The sequence below is a fragment of the Cetorhinus maximus genome, chromosome 1 (assembly GCF_964194155.1).
Source record: "Cetorhinus maximus chromosome 1, sCetMax3.hap1.1, whole genome shotgun sequence".
NCBI lineage: Eukaryota > Metazoa > Chordata > Chondrichthyes > Lamniformes > Cetorhinidae > Cetorhinus > Cetorhinus maximus.
In genome coordinates, this window is record NC_135879.1 from 12,421,073 (window position 1) to 12,448,953 (window position 27,881).

General features: G+C 43.2%; 2 protein-coding genes across 4 annotated transcripts; one reads left to right on the top strand and one right to left on the bottom strand.

Moving 5' to 3' along the window:
- Positions 1 to 832: 832 nt before the first annotated feature.
- Positions 833 to 8,799, top strand: rpl34 (ribosomal protein L34). Its single transcript, XM_078533044.1, has 5 exons — positions 833 to 901; positions 3,009 to 3,082; positions 3,593 to 3,692; positions 7,007 to 7,110; positions 8,670 to 8,799. Exons 2-5 carry the CDS (start codon positions 3,018 to 3,020, stop codon positions 8,752 to 8,754), a joined length of 354 nt encoding a protein of 117 aa, XP_078389170.1. The 5' UTR covers positions 833 to 901; positions 3,009 to 3,017; the 3' UTR covers positions 8,755 to 8,799.
- Positions 8,800 to 19,437: 10,638 nt separating this feature from the next.
- Positions 19,438 to 26,742, bottom strand: LOC144671057 (S-phase kinase-associated protein 1-like). 3 transcript variants are annotated; one of them, XM_078533065.1, is made up of 6 exons: positions 26,646 to 26,742; positions 24,977 to 25,076; positions 23,469 to 23,542; positions 22,584 to 22,727; positions 21,489 to 21,629; positions 19,438 to 20,150 (listed from the first exon to the last, which is right to left on the bottom strand). In XM_078533065.1, exons 2-6 carry the CDS (start codon positions 25,071 to 25,073, stop codon positions 20,115 to 20,117), a joined length of 492 nt encoding a protein of 163 aa, XP_078389191.1. In that variant the 5' UTR covers positions 25,074 to 25,076; positions 26,646 to 26,742; the 3' UTR covers positions 19,438 to 20,114. The 3 variants fall into 3 exon arrangements, with proteins under 3 accessions (XP_078389191.1, XP_078389233.1, XP_078389183.1); XM_078533107.1 differs by lacking the exon at positions 26,646 to 26,742 and adding an exon at positions 26,236 to 26,396; XM_078533057.1 differs by lacking the exon at positions 26,646 to 26,742 and adding an exon at positions 26,162 to 26,283.
- Positions 26,743 to 27,881: the final 1,139 nt, after the last annotated feature.

Consider the following 27,881-nt stretch of genomic DNA (forward strand, 5'->3'; position numbering starts at 1 on the left):
AGCTTCGCTCTTATCATTTCCTGCCCAATATAGAAGACTTGTTTGCTTTAGATTGTGGCCTGAGAGTGGGCTGATGGCTAATTTAGCTATTCTCACCGAGATCAGGACCAGTGTGTTGATGCATAGTGTGCGCAAATTGGCAGCTAGCCAACTTTACCTACAAATTTAAACAACAGAAAAAAAGAACTTGCATTTTATGTACATTTCACAATTTCAGGACATCCCAATGTGCTTCAGAGCCAATGAAGTACTTTTTGGAAGTGTACGGTCGCTTGTACTGTAGGAAATGCAGCTGGTCATTTGTGCACAGCAAGCTCCCACAAAAGGCAATGTGAAAATGACCAGACAAATCTGTAGTAGTGATCTTGGAATGAGGGACGGATGCCATCGATGCTGGAATGCACGTGCAATGGGATCTTTTACATGCACATGAGAGAGAAGGCAGGGTCTTCAGTTTAACATCTCATCCAAAAGCTGGAACAGTGACAATAGTGACTCGCTCTCCTCGTTCATTTTGTTTATGCTGGAAGTAGAGATTTTCATATAGGAACAAGTTCTTTGTGTTTAACCATGAAAATAGAGTGCAATTTAAAATGACAAAGGGTGTCATTGCTAACAATATTAGTGGGAGAAGAACTAGCTGTGTTTAACTTTGAAAATCGATTATAATTTAAAATGACAAAGGGTGTCAATCGTTACATAAATGGGAGAAGAAGTAGCAGCTTTGAGCATCACCACTTCCCAAGATCTCCCAGCCTAAAGCAGCTGCCGTACAACAACATGGCGGCGCCCATGGGGGCCCCCACGACGACACGTCATTCCGTACATCCGCTTAGTGGCTCCACTTGAACTTTGCCCTTCGTCTACTTCCTCCTTCCTTTTCCGGTGACGTCGGGTGCAGGTATGGCGCTGGTGTCGGCTGCCGGACGATCGGGTGCCATCCGCGGTCATCGGGCACCGGGTCGGCCGGGGCCCCGCGGGTTATCGTCCCCCCGAGGCAGAGGGCTTCTCCGGGCTGGATATTGGCGGACGGCTGAGTTTGTGGAGGCCGAGGCTCCCGGGGGATGAGGCGGGCCGGCGAGGGGATCGGAGCCGGTCTGAGCGAGGCCTGGATCCCCGAGGCCGCTAATGGTGGGGGGGGCGCGGCGGCGGCCGACCCGGAGCTTGGGCCTCATCCTTGGACGTCCCAAAGAGCTTCACAGTTAATGAATTACCTTTTTGAAGTGTAGGCACAGTTCTAATGTAGGAAACAGTAGCAGTCAAGTGTGTGCACAGCAAGATCCCACCTAAACCAGATCATCTATTCCAGCAATGTTGTTTTGAAGGATAAATATTGGCCAGGACAGAGGAAGAACTCCCATGCTGCTCTCGGGAATAGCCCATTGGACTTTATATGTTCAGCCGAGAGGGATGGCTTAATGTCCCATCCAAAAGACAGCTCCTCGGACAGTGCAGCTCTCCCTCGGTACTGCGCAGACTGCTCGGTACTGTGGCACGGTTGGATTACCCTCTTGAGTCAGAAGGTTGGGAGCTCAAGCCCCACTTCAGAGACTTGAGCATGTAATCCAGTCTGTGGGCACTAGCCATGCATAACGCTGCGGTAAACCGTTTTGAGATGTACCCAGGTTTTAAAGCTCTCATCCTTGTTTTCATATTCCTCTGTGACCTCACCCCTCTGTTTCTCTCCCATCTCCAGCTCCATGACCCTCTTGAGATATCTTCACCCCCCCTCCAGTTCCTGGCCTCTCACATATCGCTGATTTTTATCACTCCACCAAAGGTGACCATGCCTTCAGCTGCTTAGGCCTCAAGCTCTACACCTCTCTGCCTCTTCACCCCTCTCCTATAAGTTGCTTCTTAAAACCTACTTCTATATCCAAGGTTTTGGTCAACTGCCCTAATATCTCCTTGGTGGCACGATGTCAAGTTTAGTCTGAAAACACTCGTGTGTTGGGACATTTTATTGCATTAATGAGAATTTAGAATGCAGATTTCCCTCCAATGTGGGCATTTGAGCAGCACATTGTGGTGATTCTTGAAGCTTTTTTATGAAGTTGGAGGCGGGGGAGGGGGGGGTGGGTGGGGGCGGGGAATGGAATAAGGGCTGAGATTACAAGATCAGCATAGTCACAGGAGGGAGTCTGTCCCAACTTATCTAACCAGAAAAACCGCTGAGGAGTATCTGATCCTAGGGCTTTGCCTTGCACTGCTGTATCTGGGCATCCACTCCAATTGTTCACTTTTTACTGCAGAAAACTCCCTCCTGATACCTTTCTATACTTTTTACCACTTTGACCCTGTCTGCTTGACCTACCGCTGTGACTCAAAGTACCTGTAATATTCTGAATTTACCTTTCTCGTGCCATTTACATCTTAGAATCATTGAATATTACAACAGAAGAGGCCATTCATCCATCCAGTCTATGCCTGATCTTTTGAAAAGCAATCCAATTGGTCTCACTCAGCACAACCCCCCGCCCCCACTCCGTTCCCCTGTGTGCCTGCAATCTTTTTTCTCCTTTAAGTATTTATCCAGTTGCCTTTTGAAGGCTCCTATTGAATGTGCATCTTGTATATCTCTTGTACATTCTCAACTCAAAAATACTCCTTTCAAAGCTGAGGTTTCTCCGCTCTTCTAACACCAGGAATCAGCCTCTTGACCGTTCTCTGCACTGCCTCCATTGATACTGCAGTTTGAGCCAAGTAGGAGCAGAGTTTCCAGTGTGTTTTTAACATCGCTGTCGTACAGGGAATATTGGCTAGAAGCATGAAGTTGATCTGTCTTAACAGTGCCAGGTTTCCAAGGCACTGAACCTAATATTTGCCAATATCCCATCTCCTAGGTTTTTTTTTAACCAAGGTTATTTTTTAACATCTAAGTCAATAAATTATGTTGTTGCCAGAGAGCTAAACAGTGGGTTACATCTGTTGATAAAAGTCCTGAACTGTAAGACTTTGCCCTGAAACTATTTAAATGGAATTTTTGACTCTTTGCTTTTTTATTCCAGGTTTAAAAGATGGTTCAGCGCCTGACATACCGTCGTAGGTTGTCCTACAACACTGCCTCCAACAAGAAAAGATTGTAAGTACTGGAAGTAGAAGCAGGAGGAGACCTTTCAGTCTCTTGTGTCTATTTCCTCATTCTGTTAGATTATGACCCTCTGTATGTTAACTCCATCAGCCTGTCATGGTCCTGTAACCCTTAAAGTCCTTACCTAACTAAAATCTATCAATCCGTTTTTGAAGTTTTCTGTTGACTCTCACTCTGAACATCTTTTTGGGCAAGAGTTCTAGATTACCACTACCCTTCGTGTACAGTACATCCTGAAGAGCCTGGCTCTAATTTTAAAGTTCTACCCTTTGTTCTGGCCTCTCAACAGAGGGAACAGGGTAGTCAGAGCGAAACCATCAAAGCCATTTAATCAACTTAAACACTTCAGTTTGATTACCCCATAATCTTCTATATTCAAGGGAATATAAACTCTTCAGATTAACTCTTTTGGCATTTGATGTTGTGTCTTGTTCCCGTAGGCGATCTTGCTGTTTAATTTCCTGAGAAAAAAAAATAATGACCTTTTCCTTAATTGTGAAGGTCTCGCACACCCGGTAACCGCATTGTGTTCCTATACACCAAGAAGGTCGGCAAAGCACCAAAGTCTGCATGTGGCATCTGTCCTGGAAGACTCCGTGGTGTAAGTAGTCAGTTTAATGCATGCGGTAGGGGCTTTGGTTTGGAACAGCTTGTGATTTCTAATATGAGCTGCTGAGAGCTCATTGGATATTGAGGCATTGCAGAGTGCCTACTCTATAGTTGCAGTCTGGGGTTTTTATCTTTAAAAACGTGCCAGAGTGTGGATTTATTTCCACAGTTTCCTGATCTGATGCTCTATTGAGGGGCCCTCATTATTTACACTAGGGTAGCAAGAGGAGTTTTTTTTTGTTGCTTAAGTTACAGAGTTTTGGTAGTGACTGGGAAAAGACTATATATATTTTTCCTGGTTGGGGAGTCTGTGACCTAGGCCATTAATTTAAAATTGTCACCCTGAGGATGGAGGTTAAGGGACACTTCTCGGACATAAGAATATTAGAAATTGGAGCAGGGGTAGGCCAATCGGTTCCTCGCGCCTGCTCCACCAGTCAGTAAGATCATGGCTGACCTGATGTGGCTTTAACTCCACTTTCCTACCTGTCCCCATAACCCTTGACTGCCTTGTCAATCAAAAATCTGTCAAACTCAAGCCTTGAATATATTCAATGACCCAGCCTCCACTGCTGGCTGGGAGAGAGAATTCCAAAGACTGACAAGCCCCTAAGAGATGCAAGTCCTCCTCATCTCTGTCTTAAATGGGAATACCCTTATTTTGATTCCCTCATGTGGGGATACATCCTCTCAGCATCTACCCTGTCAAGCCCCCTCAGGATCTTATATGTTTCAATAAGATCACTGCTCATTCTCCGAAACTCCCCCAGCCTGCTCAAACGTTTCTCACAAGACAACCCCGTCATCCCAGGAATGAGCCTCGTGAAGGACCACGAACTGCTTTACCATGGCCAGTGCATCAATTAAGTATTCAAGCAAAGGAAGTAATGGGAATAGCTGGTGAGAGTGAGAGAGTTTAGGGTTGTTGCAGCAAAAAAATTGGCACAGAGAGAATGGGCTGAATGGTCTCCATCTCCATAAAAACTTCTAGGGACCTGTGCACTGAAAGAAGAAAGCTCCAGTTTCCCTTATGTTGTGGGCTTAGAAATTTAATCCAGTCCTGTTTCTTTTGACTATGTTAGAGTATCATCAATCCTTACACGAACACCCCCATAGAGTTTTCTGCTATTTGCATTTATTGCTGACCATGATGTACTCTGCAAAAGCGGGCCTTTGTTATGGGTGTGTGTGTGTGTGTGTGTGTGCGCGCGCGCGCAGAAGGCCTGGTCCTGAATAGCTCTGCATTTGACAGAAGTGGGCTGACAAAATAAGATTAGCACCAACGTGGATAGAATCAAGAGTAAAAGTGGAATTCAGGTGAAGGATGCCTCTCGGTGCACAAGTTGAAATAATGCAACCGCGGTCCTGGTTCATTATTTGAGTGAATTAAATATGTTAAACCTCAACTTTGGTATATTTTCCTGGGTTGAGTTGGATATTAAGAGAAGTCTCCGCACTTTTTACAAGAGTGATTTGTGGTGATGACCTTGTTAAATTTTGTTCTTGGGGTGAATGGTGTGATCATACCATCACCATCTGATTTGTCTCCAATTTTTATTACGTGTCAAGTTGTAAACGAAATTGGAGATTGAATTAATGATGCACATTTAGATGTCAATAGCACCTTGAAGAATGGCTCATCTGGATGTTTGAATTTGTCACTTAAATAGCAGCCATTTGTACAGGCATCAGACTCATTGAAGATCCATCCCAAATGAAGCCTTTGCCTGTGAGTCTTCAGTTCCTTCCCAAATGGTCAGCCTACATTTTGAAGTCAAGTACAGTTGATAGGAGTCTTGTGGCGCCAGTAGGTAGAATCCCTGTTTCGGAGCCAAGAACTCTGGGTTCAGGCCCTACCCTGAACTTGATGGCCATGAAAAGCGTCTTCATAACGTGGCCAAACAGGTTGAGTATCAACCTGCAAATCCTTCCAACACATAGCAATGGCAGGGGGCAATTCCTGGTGAGCCATGTGATGGAGAGAAAGTTAAAGCCTCTACCATCACTGTCCATAGCTCAAGACTGTGACATGCATGAAGTGAATGTTGCCACAGCAACTCAGGCTCCCTGAGTGAACTGTAACACACTCGAATATGAAAGGAGTGCACATCTGGTAATGAGCCTCATTTCAGTATAAATAACAGTAGCTGAGTAAAGGGACCTTTACTAACCTATACTATATCTGACACGGGATCACCAAACGGGATCTGACAGTCTCCTAAACTTGCCATAATAAACAAAATCAATTCATAACATCCTATTTTCTTGAGCACAAGACAAACCGTGAGGTAATATTTTCAGATTGAAAAATTGATAACTATAATGAGAGGAGCACTGAAGAACATCAGTTCTTTTGATCATCACTGCATCCTAACTTTAATTGTGTTAAATTCTGTATTGTGGAATTTAATGTGTTGACATAGTTCCACTTTTTGACCAAAACACGTTCCGGTAAAAGTTGTTGGACAGTTGTTAAAGCCCAGCTGGTTCATTAATGCCCTTTGGGAAGGGAACCGGCAGGCTTTACCCAGTCTGGCCAACATGTCTGGCCAGTTTCACACTGCATTGTTATTACCTGGTGCCCTGTGGCCATTTGGAGTGGACGGTAAGTGTTTTTTAGCTAGTAATTCCCATATATCGGAACAAATAAAGAGTTGCAGCACTGAACTTTTATCTTAACACATTTGTTCAGATTTATTTATGTCTTGTGCTTGGAGTAAGTGAGGTCAGTTCTGTGCAGTGGAAATTTTTTCACTTCAGGCAAGCTGTCTTCTGATGTCATGTACTCCCAGGGTAACTACAGCAGAGCTAGAGGCAAATGGCAGCTCCCTTCACTCTGTCCTAACCTCAGAAGAGTACCCATACTGTACCAACGGAGCCCTTTTTTTATTTCCTTGACAACCAGCATTAGTCTGGGTGAAATTTCCGATTAAGGACACTTTTTGATGCAACACTCATACTATCTATGTGCTGGATCAAGACTAATCAGACTCATTTCACATGGGATCCTTGCAGCCACAGGACACCCTCAGGCTGACTTGTCTTTGAACTGAGATGAAAAGCTCTGTTTGGTCCTCTGGGTCATGCAGTTCCTAGCTGTGTTTGAAGTATGTGGATAGGAGAGCCTACTTTGAATTTTGGCCAGATGTCTTAAAGCATTCTACATAGGCCAGGTTGGTTTTTTACTGTTTTTGCAAGTCGATCTAATAGGGAAGTGTGTTCATTTTTGGTGCTGATTGTGGCCGTTTTGTGTTTGAACGGTTGACCAAATATAGGTACTAACCAATTCCTCTTGAACTTGTGCAGATTCGGGCTGTTAGACCCAAAGTCCTAATGAGATTGTCAAAGACCAAGAAGCACGTCAGTCGAGCTTATGGTGGATCCATGTGCGCCAAGTGCGTACGTGACAGGTAAGCTTCAAAAGGACTTCTTCCTAATACTGTTTGTGATTGATTTATTAAACACTCCTCTCTGCGGCAAGCGACCCCAGACATGGAGTCTTGGGTGTCCTTGTGTGAGTTCAGTCTGACAGTGATTGAGTCGGTTCCACATCAAGCAGCCTTTCGAAGCTCTGGGTAGTGGTGGGCGCACTGGGCGGGTTTTCTGTTGGCTGTGGCGGTGGGGGGTGGGGAGCAACGGCATCATGATGACCCAGACTGGGGAAAATGAGAGATACCTTCAAAGGTTTTGACAGAGCTGCTGCAGCACTATCAAACCATACCTCTTTTATCAACTGTCTTAACCAAGCCAACTACACACAATGTGACTATAATTGTTGGGTCAGCAATCTGCGTGGGGCCAGGGGAAGGCTGCTTAAAGATACGCCTGGCAGGTGCCCAAACCACCGGAAGTGTTGTTTTCACAAAAATGCAGGTAGGGCAAGTAATTAGTAATTATCGCAAGGTTGGGTGGAGTATAAACGTAGGGAAGTTTTAGTCTCCTTATTTAGATAGGGATATACTTGCATTGGAGGCAGTTCAGAAAAGATTCCTGCAATGATGGGGTTTGTCTTATGAGGAAAGGTTGAGCCATACTCATTGGAGTTTAGTAACCTGAGCAGTGATATTATCCAAACCTGAGTGGGCTTTATACTGAGAGGATGTTTCCCCTTGTGGGGAAATCTAGAACTGGGGGACAGTTTCAGATTAAGGAGCTCAGGGCTGTTAATCTATTCAGAGTGGTGGAAGCTGGATCGTTGAATATATTCAAGGCTGAGTTAGACAGATTTTTGATTTACAATGGTTATGGGGGGCAGGCAGCAAAGTGGAGGGAAGGCCACGAGCGTATCAGACATGATCTTATTGAATGGCAGAGCAGACCCGAGGGGCCAAATAATCCACTCCTGCTCCTCTCTTTATTCGTTCAGGGGATTTATTGCCCATCCCTAATTTCCCATTTAGGAGTCAATCATATTTCTGTGGACGGGCCAAACCAGGTAAGAAAGGCAGATTTAATGAATCAAATGGGTTTTTCATGGTCATCAATTTAATTCCAGATTTTTATTGAATTCAAATTTCACCATTTGCCGCGATGGGATTCAAACCCGGGTCCCCAGACCATTACCCTTGGTCTATGGATTACTAGTCCTGCGACAATACCACTATGCCATCATCTCCCCCTTTTGGATGTCCAACCTCCCTGCCAACTGCAGTGAATGGTTCCGGAGATGCCTTTCACATATCAAAATCAGCCTGAGTAGCCAGGCTCCACCCCAAACCCCATTGTAATTGTTGTAGGAAGGCCAATACGCAGCCTCGTGTGTGGCCCTCCCATTGTGACTCATGACCTGAATATGCCAGAAGCCAGGGGATTTTCAGCTCCTGCTGTTGATCGGTGATTCTGGAATGCAGATCGCTTACAAGCACATGGGAAAGTGACTAACCATGATTTTCTTCTCACTTGCGCTCTGCTGTTGAACTGCCTAGTAGTTCCAAACCTTGGACTGATGTGCATTTTTTTTTCTTTTCAGAATTAAGCGTGCATTCCTTATCGAGGAACAGAAGATAGTGGTGAAGGTGCTGAAGGCCCAAGCACAAAGCCAGAAATCGAAGTGAACCATCTAGTTTTGTATAAACATGGAAGTAAAAAGCTAATTGTAACTTGTCTGTTTGAGAATATTTCTTTCCCCTGCAATGTGTAGATAGTTGGGAGTCACAATCAGCATGGGTTCCTTGCATGGCAAACAGTTTATCAAATCTCTACCAGCACAAAGTAATTATAGAATCCATATCACCTGTAGCATTGAGGTGGGCAGCACAATATCAAAAGCTCCACATTGACTTGTAAACGCCTTGCCAGTTTAACAGTTGATGGATTACAGGCTTCTGAGTGCAAACTTAAGCTGCACTTATGCACTGAGTTTCCAATAAATAGATAATCTGGTTGGTCTAGTTCCTTTAAGAACCTGCTGTTGGATTTCCCCTTGATTCCCAACAGTCCCTGGAAGTTTAGCTCTGCCGTTGGCCCTGGGCTTTTGTAACTTTGCCTCCTAGGTGATTACGTGGCGGTGGTGGGTGATGCTCCAGGCATCTGGCCTGAGTCTCCACTCTGCAACTGCCTCCCATAGTTGTTGACTGTAAACAAGTTGCTGACTGAAGACCTGACATTGGCTAATATCAGCCAAGCTTTTAAATCAATGAACGCTGATCTGTACAAAATAGTCAGAGCCACAATGCTGTGCATGTGGCACTTTTGTAATTGGTGTCTATAGTAGTGACAAACTATTAGTGCCATTTTCCTGATGTGGCTGGCTACTTGTGATGAGTGAGGACCGTGTAAGTGGTGAGGACTACCTTCAAGTTCTGTATACAGCTCACTTAGCCAGGTACCCTGGAATGAGGAAATGTACAACGATGGTTGCATGTCAATCGAGAGAAATAAACCACAGCAGGTATCCTCCATCCTTCCCAAGTGTCTTGCTGAAAGCGGGTCTGGCACTGGGACAGGCTGGATATTATGTGCTATTAATGACAGATGCACTTACAGCACAGAAACCACCTTTTTGACCCAATACGTCTGTGCCAGTGTTCATGCTCCATAGAAGTCTCACCCCCCCCCCTTTACTTTATCTAACCCTATTTTTGTATCCCACTAATCCTTTCTCCCTCAAATACTATCTGGCTTCCCATTAATGGCATCTGTGCTACTCCCCTCAACCATTCCAATGTGATAGCAAGAGAAAAGTAAGCTGTTCTGACACGAGACATCGTGCAGCCAGAATTGCAGAGGCCATGGTGGGTGTTGAGCAAATGGATTGCTTGTGCCAGGGATCACAATTTGGGAATCTTCCGCTCCTCCCCCTCTGTCCACCTGAAGAATCGTTCAAATTCTGAGGCTGGATGGGAACTGGTTAATCTTCAGGGGCTGTTTATGGAGTTGCTTCCAGCAACCCTTCACCCCTATAATTGTGGCTTGGGTGTCTTCAGTGAATCTAGCAGAAGTCATAACTGAGCTGAGAACTGTCATGAGCTGTGCATTGGGTGTTTCAAAATTTGTAGTTAGAGCTTGTGTTTGCCACCTGCAAGATTAATAAAGATTTTGTATCTGCTGTTTTACTCCTTCCCAACCGTACAAAAGTATTCACGACAGAAGCAGACTATTCAGCTGAACAGATACAGGCTTATGTTTGTCCTCCACATGTGCCTCATCCTACCCTCCTCCAATTTAGTGGTAATTGGGGTCACAAAGAAAAAGGAATTGAATTGAGGTGACTTTGTCAAGAGCGAAACTGAAAAGAGGTGCAAATTTTAGGGCTGTAAGGAGTCTAGGTTTGGCTTTGTGGAAAGCAGCAGATGCAACTGAACATGTGGGTGGTCTCCATATGTCAAAACAATGAACTTCTTGCATGCTGAAGATGGGAACGAAGGGATAGGTGTAGAGGAAAAGTCAAGTCAGTTTTGCTGTTCGGGCTGAAACTGAAGAAGTGGGCAGTTTTGGCAGAAAATAATCAGTCCTGATTAGGCTTATTTAATCTAGCCAGAGCTGGAAATGAATAACCAAACCAGATCTGCCTGCTCTGCTTGCCTACACCCCTTAGACTTGAGCGGGAAAGGATGGAGTGTGAAGGCAGTACAGTAATTGGGATTCGTCTTCAGTTCTCTGGCCCATGGCAGGTCTGACCTACAGAGTCTGGTTACAAGGTGATCAAGGTTGGGAAATAAGTATTCCAGGGTTCACAATATTTCGGAAAGACAGACAGAATGGCAAAGGAGGAGGGGTAGCCCTGATGGTAAAAGATGACATAAGGACCATTAGTGAGAAAGGATCTGACCTCAGTAGATCATGAAGTTGAATCAATGGATGGAAATTAGGAATAGCAAAAATTAGGGAGTTGTTTATAGGCTCCCCAACAGTAGTTATACTGTTAAAAAATAAAGTATTGGAGCTTGCAACAAAGACAATGTAATAATTGTAGGGGACTTTAATCTTCATTTAAAGTGAATCAAATTGGCAAGTGTCTAGAAAAATTAGTTTTTCAAATGTTTTTGTGACAGCTTCTTGGAGCTATATGTTGTGGAACCGACTAGTGTCGCAAGGCTATACCTCTTTATTTTTGTAAATATGATTTTTCAACTTCCAACTGACTGGAAATTTCACAATTTGAACTGAGACAGCAAACTGCTTAAAAATACAAGGCCACTTTCCAAGGGGATGGTGAGATACAAAAAATTCACCCTATGGGGAGTGTGAAGAGATAGACTACCTAAAATCCAGACACCCACTGAAACTTGTAACTAAGGAAGAGACATTAAAAATTCAAAGTACTGGATATTGAAACAATGCCTGCTAGAGAGACACCCAAAACCCTTCGGAAATACACAAGAGGGTGAAGTGTTTCAAGGAAAGGCTGCCCGGCCACTTGAAAGCGATTGCAAGTGACAACCAGTGTCAAGAAAGCCTTCAGCAGAGGAAACAGGCTGAAGGCTGCTCTCTTCACCTCTCTTGAAATGTGTGCTGCCCAGTTCAAGAAGCCAACTCTACCAGAAACCTACCAGTGAACTGAGATCTTGTAATAATTGCAACATCTACAGTTTACCACATCCAAGAAACCAGCTAACCTAAATCAGCCACAGCATTTAAAACCTATGCGCCTCAAGGACAATCAAAGGACACAAGCATATATTCTTTTAGCTTTTTTTATTGGACTCTTAACTCCCCTTATTTCCGATACCTGTGCATGTTGGATTGGCTCTTATTGCTTACAGCTTAAATTGTTAAATACGTGCTAATTTGGAAAAGGCATGTCTCATGAAAAAGAAACTTAAACCTTTGTTGGGACCAACTGAGGAGATTGAATAGAGAGGTGCCAGTTCACCCCTTCTCACCTGGTCATAACAAAATTGAGGGTTTATGTCAGGGATTGTTCCCACAGACTGACAGTTGGAGTGGGGGAAAGTAAATTGTTCCTTCAAAAACAACTTTAAAATTGTAAAAGGTTTCCTTGGGTCTGCATTACTAAAGTACTAAAATGCCCACCTTCGCTGTCAATGCTTTCGTAGAACATGATGAGATAACCGTCAAGAAGTTAAGGGCACTGTCTCTGGAAGAATTAAAAGGTGCAGCTAGGCAGGACTTCTGCCTGAAAGCCAGAAAATGAAAATTTTAAAATGGGTGGCGATTGGTGGAAATTGAGGACACTGGAGCAGATAAATTAGTGGCAGAGAAATTAAGACTGGAGCAGCAGAAATTGGAACTGGAATTTGAGGAGTGGGAAAAAGAGAGAGAGGGGCAGGAATGGAAGGAGGAGAGAGAATTCCAGGAAAGAGAAAAGGAAAGGGTGCTTAAGTTGAAACAGCTCAAGCTAGGAGGGATCCCATGATGCCTATTGAAGACACCCCTAGCTCAGATTTAAAGGCTGAGGTATTCACATTTGCTCATTAAATCTAAATTTGATGAAGCGGCAGATGCCTTCTTCATAAGAACATAAGAAATAGGAACAGGAGTAGACCATTCGGCCCCTCGAGCCTGCTCTGCCATTCAATAAGATCATAGCTGATGATTTTGTATTTTGATTTCCACGTTCCCATCTATCTGTTTCAAAAGGTTAGCACAGCAATTAAAGTGGCCAGCCCAACACTGGTCCCTGCTGTTACAGAATAAGGTGACAGGAAAAGATCACGAGGTTTACTCCCTCTTGCCTGAGGGAAGTGCCTCCAGCTATGAGGCAGCAAAAAAGCGCTATTATAAGTGTGTGCCAATTAGTGCCAGAGACATAGCATCAAATATTCCCTACCCTTAAGAAACGGCCCGACTAGACGTACCTGGAATTTGAATGGCTTAAGCAGCTTGCTTTTGACTCGTGGGTACAGGCACTTAAAATTGAGCCCACTTACGAAAACCTTCATGAAATAATTCTCCTTGAGCAGCTCGAAAACTCCATATCCTTCCCAAAAAGAACTCACATAGAGTAACAGAGGCCAGACGGGCAGCAACCCTGGCTGATGATTATGAGCTTGTCCACAAACCCTCATCCCAAAGGAAACCCTTTCCTAGCTACTCCCAGTCAACTGAGGATAGACAGTGGGAGAGTGATTGGAAACTGAGCACCCCTGGGCGAGAAGGGACAGCTGGAAACACAGGGGGCCCTCCTCAGGCCAGGAAGGATGGTGCTGAGAAGAGGCGTGAGGCCAAGAAGTCTCTGTATTTTAACTGCTGCAAGGCAGGACACCTCTGTGCTGATTGCTGCAGGTTACTGAAGAAATCTATGGGATTTTTTGGGGCACACAAACCTCACGCAGAAAATGGGAGTCAGACAGAGAGCAGAGCAGGTTAGGACTCTGACTGCAGCAGCAAATCCCTACAGATGCACCACTGAGAGTACGGGTGAGTTTTTAAAAATCCCTGACAGTTACGAGGGTTTTGTATCAGAAGTAGGAGTGGCCATATATCCCCAGAGCAAGGTGACTAAAGCCTATACCTTGACACTGAGAGGTACAGGAGCCAGCCAAACTACTGCTGGGAAAAGCACGGCCTTTCCACCAGAGAGTGCAGTAGCTGCCAAGGTTTTGGTGATGGGTATTGCAGGTGGGTACATGGCCATCCCATTGTACTGGAGGCACCTGGGGTGCAACATTGTGTCAGGACCTGTGACCGTGGGAGTCGTCCCCAGCTCCTCAGCAATGAACTGGCGGGATCAAAAGTGATAGGATTCCCGGTAGTCTCAGAGAAGCTCATAGTCAGGGAGACAGAACAGCTGCAGGAGAAAGTGTCTGGCATTTTCCCTGGCTCTGTGGTAACCTGATTTATGGCCAGACAAACTCCGTCAGAGGAGGCTGAAATAGCACTGCAGATAGATAACCCTATTGTTTGGTTATCTAAGACGTATTTTGGGAGTTTATTGGACCCTAAGTAAGTAATAAGTAGGCCTTTGTTGTGGTTCAGCGAGCTGACCTGTTATTAAAGAAAGTTAGCTCAGACTGCCTGAACTGAAACTGAGGCAGAGGCAATCCTCAAATGTTGTTACATTAAGAATGAGGTGCTGATGAGGAAGTGGAGACCCTGTCTTAGGCCTGCAAACGAGGAGTGCACAGTGCATTGTGAACCCTGGAATACTTATTTCCATACCTTGATCACCTTGTAACCAGACTCTGTAGGTCAGACCTGCCATGGGCCATGATGTGGATGTGGGAGAGGCCCCTCCCATAAGGCAACATGCCTACCATCTAGACCCAGAAAAGCTGGCCCAAGTTCAGGAGGAAATTAACTACATGCTGGAACACCAACTGGTAAGAGCCTAGCAGCTGGAGTTCCACAGTTGTGGCTCATGCCCAAGCCGGACAGCTCCACAAAGTTCTGCATTGACTACCAAAAGGTTAATGCGGCAACCAGCGCTGACTCCTACCCGATTCCCCACCTGGAAGACTGCATAGATAGGGTAGGTGATACATTACATGTAGGGTAGCCTACATTACAAAGATTGATTTACTCAAGGGATACTGGCAGGTTCCCTTGACTACCGGCGCAAAGGAAATCGCCACCTTCATAACTCCGGATGGGTTATACCAGTGTCGAGTCATGCCATTTGGACTCCGAAATGCCCTAGCCACCTTTCAAAGGCTGACGAACCAGGTAATGGCAGGCATATCCAATTGTGTAGTATACCTAGGCAACCTCCTAGTGTACAACACCTAGGAAACTCATATACAGCAACTGGAAGCCCTCTTCCAGAAATTACAGTCAACTGACCTTGTGGTCAATCTTGCAAGAGTGAGTTCGCTAAGACTCAGGTGACCTACCTAGGACAGATGGTAGGTCATGGCCAAGTACTGCCCAGAGCTGCAAAAGTACAAGGAGTAGTACAGTCTCTCATACCAACAACAAAACAGGGAATCATGAGTTTTTTTTGGGAAGAATGGGTTCTACCACAAGTTCATCTCAAGCTTCAGTACTGTAGCTGCCTCACTGACAGACCTACTACAGAAAAAAGCAAAAGTAGTATAGAAATGCCAGAGTTTTCAAGAAGCTGAAAGCCATTCTAATGAACAACCCAGTGCTAGCAGCTCCAGACTTTAGCCAAGCATTTAAAGTAGCCATTGATGCAAGTGACCTCAGGGTAGAGGCTGTCCTCCACCAGGAGGTCAAATCAGAAATCAGAAAGTATTCCACAGTAGAAAAATAAACCCTAGGTTTATTACTGGCTCTCACAGATATATGTCCAAAATTGACACCAAGAGACCACAGACGACACCGACCACAACCCTTTTGACCATTGTGGAGAAATTCAAAACTCAGAAAGCAGGGAAATCAAAAGTGATTGCAGATACCCTGTCCAGATCTTAGAGAGACCCAGTTAGAACTGTTGGAATAATACAGACCAAGGCTAAGAGTGAATTGAAGCAAGGGTGTTCCCTTTTTTTTTCATTTTGTGCTTTTATACCTTGTAATGGAACAAGGGTGAATCTCATCTCATTTTTTTGTGATGGGGAAGGTGCCACAAGGAAAAACTCAGTAAGGAAGACCCATCCATCGCTCACTCAGGAAGTTAAGGATGGTATTAGGTTAAAAAGGCTTACAATTTTGCAAAAAACAGTAGCAAGTTTTAGAAATCTGCAAAAGGCAACCATGAAGTTGATAAAAAGGGAGAAAAGAGAGTAAACTAGCCAAAAATATAAAAAACACATTTTAAGAGCTTTTATAATTATATAAAAAGGAAGAGAGTAACTAAAGTGAACGTTAGTACCTTAGAAGCAGAAGCAGGAGAAATTATCATGTGGAATGACAGAGGCATTGAACAAATATTGTATGTCTGTATTCACAGTAGAAGACATAAGTTTTATACCATAGATGGTAACCTAGAGACTAGAAAGGGTTGCTGTGCCAACTTGCAATTTTATATGCATTTTGTAGTCCAGAACTATGAATAGTGAAGGTAGAGGCTCCAATTTTCTTTCCATCACATGACTGACCAGGAATCTCCCCTGCTCTTACCACCTGCCATTGGCATGGTTGGAAGGATTTATAGGTTGATACTCAACCTGTTTGGCCATATTCTGAATGTACCTCCCTTGGCCAACAAGTCCTGGAGTAGGACTTGAAGCCAGAACTTCTAGCTCAGAGGTAGACACTATCCACCTGTACCACAAGACCACTATGTATTGGGGATAGGAGAGACTAAAGGTTTACTGGGCGCTGAATGTGTCCATTTGATTATTTTCCGGTTTGATTGCCCCACACTCAGATGAGCGTGATTTGAATTCTGGCACTGCCGATCTCAAACCAAGAACCTTCTGCGTGTTAGGCAAATATGATAAAGAAACACCTCTTGGTTTACTTCTGAATTGGTAACCCAAATTATTTGTTAAACCTCATCATTAACTTTTCGTTGTCCAGCTTTTGCTGCTCGACGGGGAATGTACCCAACCTGTACCAAAATCATCTCTTCAACCATTTCCCTTTGCCCATTGTCACGTAATCAGGACTAGATTCCTTTCTTACCTTACTGAAATTAGCTTTTATCCTTATAAAAATGTAAAAGTTGAAAATATCCTATCCAATTAGGTTATGGTTGCAGTTTCCTAGATGTCCCTCTATCCTTACCTTATCTGCTAACTTCGTTTCATTATCCAGAACTAGATCCGATGCCTTTTCTTGTGGGACTAAACATCTGCTGACCTAGACAACAGTCCTGTCTGTCTTCACCTCTTGCAGTTTTGCACCCAACCTGACAGCAGCTAATCAACTCGCCCATTATGATGAGCCTGCATTTGCCCTATTTTCTTAACACTTGTTTTCCTCTTCTATCATGAACTTCAAATGTATTAACTAGCATTGAGCACTGATCAGCCCCTAAAAGTAGGATACGTTACCTTAACTGAAAGGTTCGTAAATATAAAACTACTGCTAAGACACGTTATTTGTCACCAGCACTACCCACTTAAAAGGTAAGTGAAAATATTCGTTCGATATTAGTTGAGCTACATATATGATGGCATTAGTTAAAAGAACAGGGTGGGGTACATGAAGATTGTCATTGTCCCATCCCATCTCCACAAATGGAATTTCAAGGACAGCCCAGCAAGCAACTGGTCACCCAGATCAAGGCCGCTCACCATATAGCGTGAATATGGTGGACGAAAATTTGCTGCCGGATTCAAAGCAAACCACCTAATACACGGTGCTGTCGATTTCTGCCCAACTTGGACTATCTTAAACGTGTAAAACTGCAAGCAGTCATCGACAAGTTGTTTAATATACCAAGCCTGAAGGATTTAACAGTCCAGTTATTACCCCATTTTTATGACCTTTTCATTTATGTACCTGTAATTCCACTAAGCATTTAACAGATAACCATAGTAGCAATGCAGATTTTGCTCTGGAAATGTTATTAGTATGCCACTGTGTAAATCAGCCTTATTTTTTTTTGTAAAGATTCCCAGCTTTTTGAACCCAAATGTCTACTTAGTAGAGCCTTAATGTTTAACACACAGCTCAAATGACTTTTTTTTAAAATATTGGGTTTCCACTTTTCTTTACTGTTGCTTATATCATTTATGGAGTAGGGTTACTCACTATACAAGTGGAGCCTTTACCTTTCAGGGATATTCTCTGATTTTAATCAAATGCTTATTTAAATACTTCCCATTATTTGTCTCTCCCCATTAACAATACAGCCCAATTTCTCATCCCTCAAGTCCCTCCTCCCTCTCAAACACAATCACATTGGGATCACTGTTCCCAAGATGTTCCTTTGCCATCGAATTCACTAATTCTGGCTTGCTACTTATTAATGAAGCTAGTATACGGCCTCTTCCTTGTATTAAAAACCCCGTTCTACAAAACTGTCCCAAATATGTTTTGAAAATTTGTTGCCTTTACTTCAGCTGGGGAGGTCTTGTAACACAGTGATAACATCCCTATCTCTAGGCAAGAAACTCCAGGTTCAAGTCCCACTTCAGGATTTGGTGGCCATGGAAGGTATGTTCATAACATGGCCAAACAGGTCGATTATCAGCCTGTAAATCCTGATGGTAGGTGATAAAGAGCAGGAATTGCCCCTGGTCAGACTGCAGAAGGCAACAGCAAACCACTGCAGCACTTTGCCAAACATAATCATGGGCCAATCTAATGGAAGCTCATGGTTGCCAACACCCTCTTAGGGCATGGTACCTGCAGGAGGAGAGTTACTTAAGCTGCTTCTCAGCAACTCACTTATCTTACATTATTAAAATGTCCCAAGGTCAAATGTCCCATAGTCCCATACTTTAAAGTATGATACTGAGCCACATGAGGTGATATTAGGTCAGATGACAAAAAGCTTGACCAAAGATAGGTTTTAAGGGGCATTTAAAGAGGAATAAGGTGTAGGGAGGGAATGCCAGAGCTTGGGGCCTAGGGAACTGAAACCACAGCCACCGGTGGAATTGGGAATACACAAGAGGTTAGAATTAGAGGAGCACAGATATCTGATGGACTGATTTGAGAAGGAGAATAAGGATTTTAAAAATCAAGAGATTGCTTGTCTGGGAGCACTGTAGGTCACTCAGCACAGGATTAATAGGAGAATGCACTCCGAAAATTATTTATTGTAACCACGTTGTTTTTGCTACACACTCTCCTGATCTGATAGAAACAAGTTGGTTACAGCTAATGTTTTAGTAATTAGATAACAAAAGCCATTTTTAGGCTTTGATCTACTTCCAAAACACCACACCCAAGCTTATCCAGCAATGGGAGAGGTTGGCAAAGGGAGATGGTGGTATGGAGGTAATGTCACTGGCCTGGCAAACTATAGGCCTAGGCTAATGCTCCAGCGACATGGGTGAAAATCCCACCATAGCAGCTGGTGGAATTTAAATTCACCTAATAAATCGGAATATAGCTAGTCGCAGTAATGGTGACCATGAAACTATCAATTGCTGTAAAAACCCATCTAGCTCACCGGAAGGAGATTTGTCATCCTTGCCTACGTTGACTCCAGACCAACAACAATGTGGTTGACTCTTAACTGACCTCTGTAATAGCCTAGCAAGCCACTCGGGTCAAGGGCAACAAAGGCTGGCCTTGCCAGTGACACCCACATCCCATGAAAGAATGAAGGAAAAAAAAAAAGAGCACCAACACTATCCGTATAAAATAAGCAATCCAGCTCTACGTCATCACAGAATTTAAGCTTGATACCTGGCAGAAATTATAAAGTCGGTATAGAGAATGAATCCAGGGTCTTTTCCAACTTCGGTGACAAACACAACAATCATCAGAATTCACTCTCCCTCCCAACAGAACTCACAGCTCCCACCATCAACGCTTTCAGCACAGGTCTTTTATTTAAACCAGTACTACCCTTATTACTGTCTTTATCTGGTTGTCGGACATTTCTCTACCAGCTTCGGCTGTGCACAGTAAATATCAAGTTTGGACAAGAATGGAAACAATTCATCACTGATGTAGCAGGAATGTATCTTGAAACATCACTGGACTGTTCACCAATCAAAGGTATTCTGTATTCTGTTGGGTTTTTATAATCAGTTTTCATGGTCCTAAGTAAAAATCGATATATCAGTAGTGATGATGCGATGTATTCAATTAGAGATGAACAGTGGGCCAAAGAGTAATTTTGTTTTAAAAACCCAACAGAAAACCACAATAAAAAAGTAAACTTTAATTAAAGATACTTAAAAAAAAGTTTCAAATCATAATTGCTGCCATACTGCCAGGAGGAGATCTTTATACAACTTTCATTCTAATGAGCAATGAAAAAAGTCAGATACGGTGAAGTAATAAATATGCTAGAGACATTATTCAACACACTAAAGAATAGGTTTCATGAAGCAAGCATAAGCTCAAAATTAACACTATTACAAATGTTTATGCATGGCTATCTTGACAATATATTTCAAAGTATCACAGGCTATTAGTGATTAATAAATTGTGCAAGCAGAGATTTTCTATCGAGCTGCACACGTCGTTTCCCACTGGATCACTTCTCTTCACACCACTGATTTTCCTTCCGTACCTGGGGGGTGAACGAAAGTACAATTAGCCGCCCCTTCTAAAAAAAAAAACCTTTTCTCTGACCCTCAGATTGTTTCTTCACCAACAGCAGCATCCTACCACCACCACCACCACTCCCCCCCAACATCCTCCATTCTTCAGTCTATCTCAGGCTGCAAAATTGCCGAAAAGCAGCAATATGTTCACAAACCAGTTTGTGCATTGCAGGGGTAAGGCTGCTTATTTGCAGAATCCTTGGTGCACACACTCAAGTCCAACGTGACTCCTCTGTGCTGTTTGCACGGGGTAGTGTTTCAGCCAAATTTAAAAGGGTAATTTGAGTGCTTTTAGAACATCCGAATATATGTCAGGCCAGTTAGAAAATATACATTACTTAGATTGGGCAAATAATTATTTCTCCAAATTAAGATCGCCACACAGAAAATGAGAAAAGAAAACAAGGGTTGTGAGAAGGACAATCACAATAAATTAAACAGTATAATCATAAATAGTAAAGCACACTGTGCACTCACAGGGCAAAACTAGGTAGTGACAAATGGTGGTGGGCCAAGGTGTAGTGGCAATGTCACTGGACTAGTAATCCAGAGGCCCAGGCTAATGCTCTGGGACATAGGTTCAAATCCCACTAAGGCAGCCAGTGGAAATTAAATTTAATCAATAAATCTGGAATTGAAAGCTAGACTTGGTAATGATGACCATGAAACCATCATTGATTGTTGTAAAATCCCATCTGGTTCACTAATGTCCTTTAGGGAAAGAAATCTGCTGTCCTTACCTGGTCTGGTCTACATGTGACTCCAGACCCAGAGCAATGTGGTTGACTCAACTACCCTCTGAAATGGCCGAGCAAGCCACTCAGTTCGAGGGCAATTAGGGATGGTAAACAAATATTGGTGCAGCAACACCCACATCCCATGTAAGAATAAAAACCCTATAGAATGGGATTTGCTCTGGTGGGGTGAAGTGAAACATACATAGCATGGGCTTGTTGTAGAGTTGCCTTTACACTGCTCCCAAAATGTCATCTCCCAATTTAATAAGGCCACCCTCCTACTGCATAAGTGGAAACTTTTCCAGCACCCCATGTATGCGTCTGTCGTAGAAGTTGTTCTTCATTTCATTTGTGCCATGAACTCAGGCCCACTGGGCTGAGAGATTGAACAAAGATTGCTTGCCTCCAGTCTAAGCTGGACTCAGCAGTTAAACTATTGCATCACAGTCCCCACCAGAGACACCACCTTAAAAAGAGGCCATAATTCAAAACAAGACAAGTCGAGCAGAGAAATTAAGCTCCATTAAGGCTTCTTGTAAATCTTTTTACAAAACTAGCCAGCAATACCTGTGCTTCCTCTTCCTCAGTAAAATCATTCTTTATGTTGAATGTTTTGCGAATTTCTTCAGGGGTTTTTCCTTTAATCATGTTCGCCACTGTTTTGCAGGTTACATCTAGAAGGCCCTTGATATCAAGGTAGTTTGCAGCCTATTTTAAAAAGAAAACTCATCAAAACCAAACAATAAGATTCCACACTCCCAAGATTTATTCTTCTGTTTTAACATAGACGTAGGGCTGCCTGGGTGCAACCAAGCCACCAGAGCAAGATAGTGCTCCAAGGAGCTCACATGTCTGCTGGTGACAGCATTAGCGCCAGTAAATTGTTCTCAATCCACCACACTTCAGTGGCCATGTGTAACCTTCAATTGCATCTAATAGAAATAATGTTGTTTTAACCACCTAAAGTAACTAAGCAAAATTCAATCCAGTTATACAATATGCATCTCCTAGCAAACCTGTTATTGCTGCCTCACAGCACAGTACTGTGGTTACAAAATACTGCACTATCAAAGACAATAAGGCACTGGACTTAATCTACTATTGCAGATAGTGCACTGGACTCTTTCATTGTTGAATACAAGATTACTGTTCAAATCCAAATTCAGAGCCTTGGAAGGCCCTGCAGCCCTTTTAGAAAAAAACCTTTCAATTTAATTTTTTATTTGTACCGCTTAGTGTACGCATTGGTTACTTCTTGAAGGCAATTCCCATGCACAGCTCAGAATATGGCAGATGGAATTTCACTGGTCAAACAGGCCATTCAACCCAACAGAACAATACTGCTTCCTCCTTACCTCACCTCAGCAACAGATACTTTCTTATCTTTTTCACTCATTTATCAATCTAGATATCACATAAATGTACCTGAAACACTCCATGTGGCAGCGAGTTCCAGACTCACCAATCCACCAACAAAAATAGAAGAACTTGGCATTTGTAAAGCACTGCAATTATATCTCAGGATACCTAAGAAAACTTCATACACAATGCACGAAAGGAACTCAAATCACTTATGCAACAAACATTACGCACTTGGACAGAGCAAAACTCAGATAACAGTTTATAAAAAGCCCCAAATTTTTTTTTAAAACAACTACTGACCAGAATTAATTCAAAGAGTGTGCCCTGGTCAACTTTCAGAAACTCTTGATCCCACACAGGTATGTCGTCGGTTCGCTTTTCTTTGTTTTCATCATCCTCTGGTGGGGGAGGGTCATCTCGGTGATGTGTACACCACTGGATCACCTGGTACACAAACACAACCTTCAAACTGATCATCTGCACAGAATACTGCCAGTGCCAGACAGATTAGAATTTACCACATTTATTCAACAGAATAAATGGAGCAGCTGGCAAAGCGGAAATTTTCCCTTCAACAATCTAGGCTGAATTTAGTCATTATGTCAGAGCAGACAAAGACAGTGTTAGAACCAACTACACAAATTCATATCTTTAAAAAAGGGTAAGTAGTACAGGTGGCAGTCAAAGGTTTCATCTAAAAGAATTTTTATAGAGCTCATCACTACCCCAGCATGTCCCATTTCACAGCCTATTAAAGTAGTATACCTATTGAAATATAATCATGGTTGTAATGTAAGAAGCACAACAGCCAATTTACTCTCGAAGTTATCAGATAATGATCAAACTATCCATTTCAGTTCAGGGATAAATGCTGGCCAGGACACCAGGGAGATTGCTCCTGCATTGTCCATCTTCTTCGTAAAGTGCCCACAGGATTTTATTTGTGCGGACAGACAGGTGCTTGGTTTATTGATCATGCCAAAGTTGGCACCTTCGACAATGCAGTGCTCCCTCAGGACAGCAAGCAAAATGTCAGTTTTAACTATGGGCTCCAAATCTCTGGACTGGGGCCTAAACCTTCAACCTCCTGATCCAGAGGAAAGTGCACTAACAACTCCAGCAAAGGCAACATGTATCCAATTGACTTTCAGCAGTCTCCTGAGGGTAAAGGTTTTGCTATCTTACCTTTTTCAGAATAGCAGCATTCACATTTGGGAGTGGCACTGGATCATCATCACCTTCATCGTCCATACCTAGATCTGTGCATTTTTTTTTTTAAAAATGACAAACTCAGGGTCATTACTTGACGCAAAATAAAACATTGTCTAAGAACAATGACGCACATGTCAATTTGTTTAGTCAGTTACAATAAAATTTAATGTCAACTTATCACAATGTACTTTCTCCAGGTTAGATCATTACAGCTACATGTGTCACCAGTTCTCTTCCCATTAAAACAACTGCTCTGGAGATTACTTCTGGGTATCAACTCCTAGTGTAAAACATAACTTCTAATGTAAGATCAACCATGATCTTATTGAATGGTGGAGCAGGCTCAAGGGGCCGAATGGTCTACTCCTGTTCCTATTTCTTATGTTCTTGTCCGGCTACCTAGACACCATGGTGTGCACTGGGAAAACAAACTCCGGTCAGCTTACAGCAAAACCACACTCAAAACACATAACAGAACCAATATCAATCCATGATAATCATGCCAAAAAATTGTCATTTCAGAGGGATCAACACCTCAGGAAAAAGTTGTTACCTAGAAGTTCATAACCTGACTTTCATATCACTCTTGGATCTTAAAAAAAAACTTACTGCAGGATTAGTCGGGTTGTTGCCAGCTTATTTACTGCACTGTCACGTTACTAGGACTGGATCTCTGCCACATCTATCAATAGTATCCTGCAATGGCACTGCAGCTAGTTAATCCCCTGCTGCATTCAGCATTGTGTCAGCAGCAGGGAGCACTCTGTCTGCTCAGAGCACAAAAAGTGTAACAGAAAAGCAAGCAATTAGCAAAATTAAAGAGTAAACAAAAATATATCAAAACCCCAACCAGTGACGGTACTTTTGCTTCTCAGATGTACAGAATTTAAGACTTATTTCTACTAGTAAAATAGTACTACGCCTATATAGGTTAAACTGCCAAAAATTGCGCATTCACAACCTTTTCTGGTACATTGGTTGAGACGACAAAACGTCACAGCCAAACAAAGTAAAAGAAAACATTTGCATCAGTTTTGGCAATCGTAACTTCAAGGGATCGGGGAGGGTGGACACCACTTTATAAGGGCACCGAACAGGTAGTGGAAGAAGGAACAGCTCCTGATTAGACACCAAGTCTATGGTAAGAAATCAGGGAGCGGAGAATCCACTAAAGCTGGTTTTGCACCCTAACACGGAATCATCCGAGCCTTGAATTGTTCCAATGATATTGAGAGCATAAACTACAATCACAAATGTACTGGTCACAACCAGGTGAATGAGAAGAATTAATCCTTCATGTAGAAGGTCAGTGGCACACCTGACGAGCTGTCACACAGGTTTACCTGAACATCCAGGTGGTTTTCAGCCTAATGCCAACATTATTAGCAGCACAGTACAAACTAAGCATTTAACCAAGCTGGTGGGAAGCAGAACAGTTTGAAAGACATTGCTGTTATCTCAGAGCCCTTCGTTGAATGTACCTTCCAACATTGTTTTGATAGTAATGGATTGCTTTGCTATTTCTACATCAACCTCAAAGATCTCTCCATCTGAGCTTTGCAGCTTAATGGCTGGCATTTTCTAGAAGAGGAAGCAAAAAAAAACTGTAAATATTTAAAGAGTCTGCACATTCTTCAATATTATAGAAATCAACTCCCCACATTGCCTATTTCACCCATTAGTTCAACGCTCCGCATCCGTATCTTCTTGCGCAATCCCATTGCCCCTCATCCTTATTTTCCCAAAGCCTTAACTGCCTACCCAAACAACATCTAATTGTATTTTTAACGTAACACCTATCTCTGCTTTATCATTTGTCCCCTGCTCTGGGAAATAGCCAAGTCTTCAGTCATTACAACCATGCCATGCCCTCAGGAATTCCACCCCACTAGTCCTCACGTCCTTTATTTCTTTCCGTAGCCCCCTCCATCCCCCAAAACACCATATTTTTTCTCATTCGACACCCCAAGACATTCTTCTACATGACGACCAAGACAAAAATATAATCTATGGATGTTTGGGAGCAAATTAAAGTAAAAATCCAGGTAGAAATCCTCAAAAGAAGATGCACAATCTCATAGCCTATACAAGGAATACTACAGTTTCTCAAATTGACTGTTTTCAAATTTAAAAACTCTGCAGAAATCATCCCATTGCCCCTCATCTTTACTCTCCCAAAGCCTTGATGTAGGCAGCCCTGGGGCATGGAGGGAGGGAGAGGAAACAGAAAAATCAAAAGCAGCAAAAAAGAGTCTTCCTCCATTCTTAAGCAGGAAGTGTGTGCAGAACAACTTCCACTTGAGTGTTTAGCCTAGAGACTGCACATCTCATGTGAAAAATAGGGTTATTATGGCAAAAAAAAAGCATCACTCTAAAGGCAATCATCAAGTGGCGGGCAGCAAAACATTGCATTGAGTCTAAACCCATAAGCAAATTTACCAGAACCTCATATTAGATTAGCAACCAATTAGGGAGCAGGTCCAGGAGAGAGGTTGCACCTTGACTGAATAAATAAACTGCTAGGCCCAAGCAAGGGCTGCAGATGGGTCTTGTCCTCCGAACAGGTGGGCGTCAGCACGCGCGCCAGGTAAGTGGATGGAACCCGGTGCCGGCCGTTCCCAGGGCTACCGGTGGCATGGCGATTGCCCCCACCCATTGTGACGTACCTCGGCCTTCTTCTCGCACCCCCCCGGCTCCTCCTCTAGCTTCTCTTCACTATCGGACTCTGACTCTCACTGACCTGCTGCCGTTCGCACTCGCCGCTATTTATAGACCAGCCTACGTCACCACACTGACGCCACAGGCCCTGCTGCGCAACGCCAGGACCCCACCCCCCCCCCTCAATTTTGCCTTCCGCTTATTTGCCTAACTCGAAAAGTTAAATATGTATAACACATATATATTTAATTAACGCGTGCAGGGGGATAATTCTTTACTCCATTCTCCCCGCGCCATAAAAAAACAAAAATTAGAGGACAATTTTCTCTGGCTAAAGATGATTGAGTTGTAGACGCTTGGATCAGGTAATTTAAATGGACGACTAAGGTGCCGAGGTCCATCTGGACTGCGCAGACCGATTTTCTTTTAAACCGTTAATTCGACAGGATAAGATGAGGCGCCATTGCCAGATTGTGGAGATCGCCGACTTACCGATGAGACGACCGATTTCCGAGGCGTCGCGGATCATGTATTGTAACGGAGGAGTGACGTTACCGCGCCATCCGCATATGCCCTCTGGGTATTGTAGTCCACCTGGAGCATGCGCGAACTACAGCTCCCAGGGTGCGTCTCCCTCATTGGCCTGGCAGGTTGACACTCCCCAAGTGCTACCTGGCCTGTTGAGTGTTCTAGCCTTTAACTGTATATAATTTCTCCACAGTAACTGGAAAATAATTATTGTATCCTCAAGACAGGAAAAAAAAAACATTTTGCAATACTCAGACAATATCCAGTTGGATTGCATTTTAGTTTACACTTTGGTTGAGATAAAGAACTTTTATCATATGGAAACAGAAGATGTTGGAAATATTCAGCAAATCCGGCAGCATTTGTGGAGAGAGAAAGAACTTTTATACAATGTCGTTCATGACCTCAAAATGCCCCAAAGCACTTCACAGCCAATTAATCAATCTTGAAGTGCAATCACTGTTGTAATGTAGGAAACAGGGCAACTAATTTGCCAACTGCAAGTTACCATAGACAGCCATGAGCTAAATGACTAGATATCCTGTTTTTGTGATGTCAATTGAGGGATAAATATTGGCCAGGATTCCAGAGACTGTTCTTCGAAATAGTGCCACAGCGGTCTTTTACTTTCAGCTGAGGGGACAAATGGGGCCTCAGTTTAACATTTCATCCGAAAGACTACTGCTTCAGTACAATGCTCCCTCAGTACTGTACAAGGGTGTCAACCATGGATTCTGCGCTGGAGTCTCAGGAATGGCAGTTGATTCAACAAATATTGCGACTCAGAGACAAGCGTGCCCCAGATGAGCCATCTACTTGTTGGCTGAATCAACCAAATACAATTTCAATTTAAATATTTGCCAGCCTGGCAAGAAGGAGACCACAGAAGTGGAGGTGGATGGAATCATTGATCATAGGGTATGCTTGTGCCAAGGTTCAGACAACCAGTTTAGCTGTCTGTTTCTGCCAATGCTGACATTAATTGTTACTTTGGGAGGGATGATTTTATTAATATACTCCAGAACTCTCATCTACACAGGGGAAAATTTGCAAGTATCTGAGATGACGAAAGATTTTATTCAGTATGAAAACAGTAAGGAAAATAAATTAACTTTTTATGGGTACAGGCTTTGATTTCTCCAACTCTGGAGGTCCTGTGGTCCAGATGGCATGACTCCTAATCCTGAGCCAGAAGGCTCC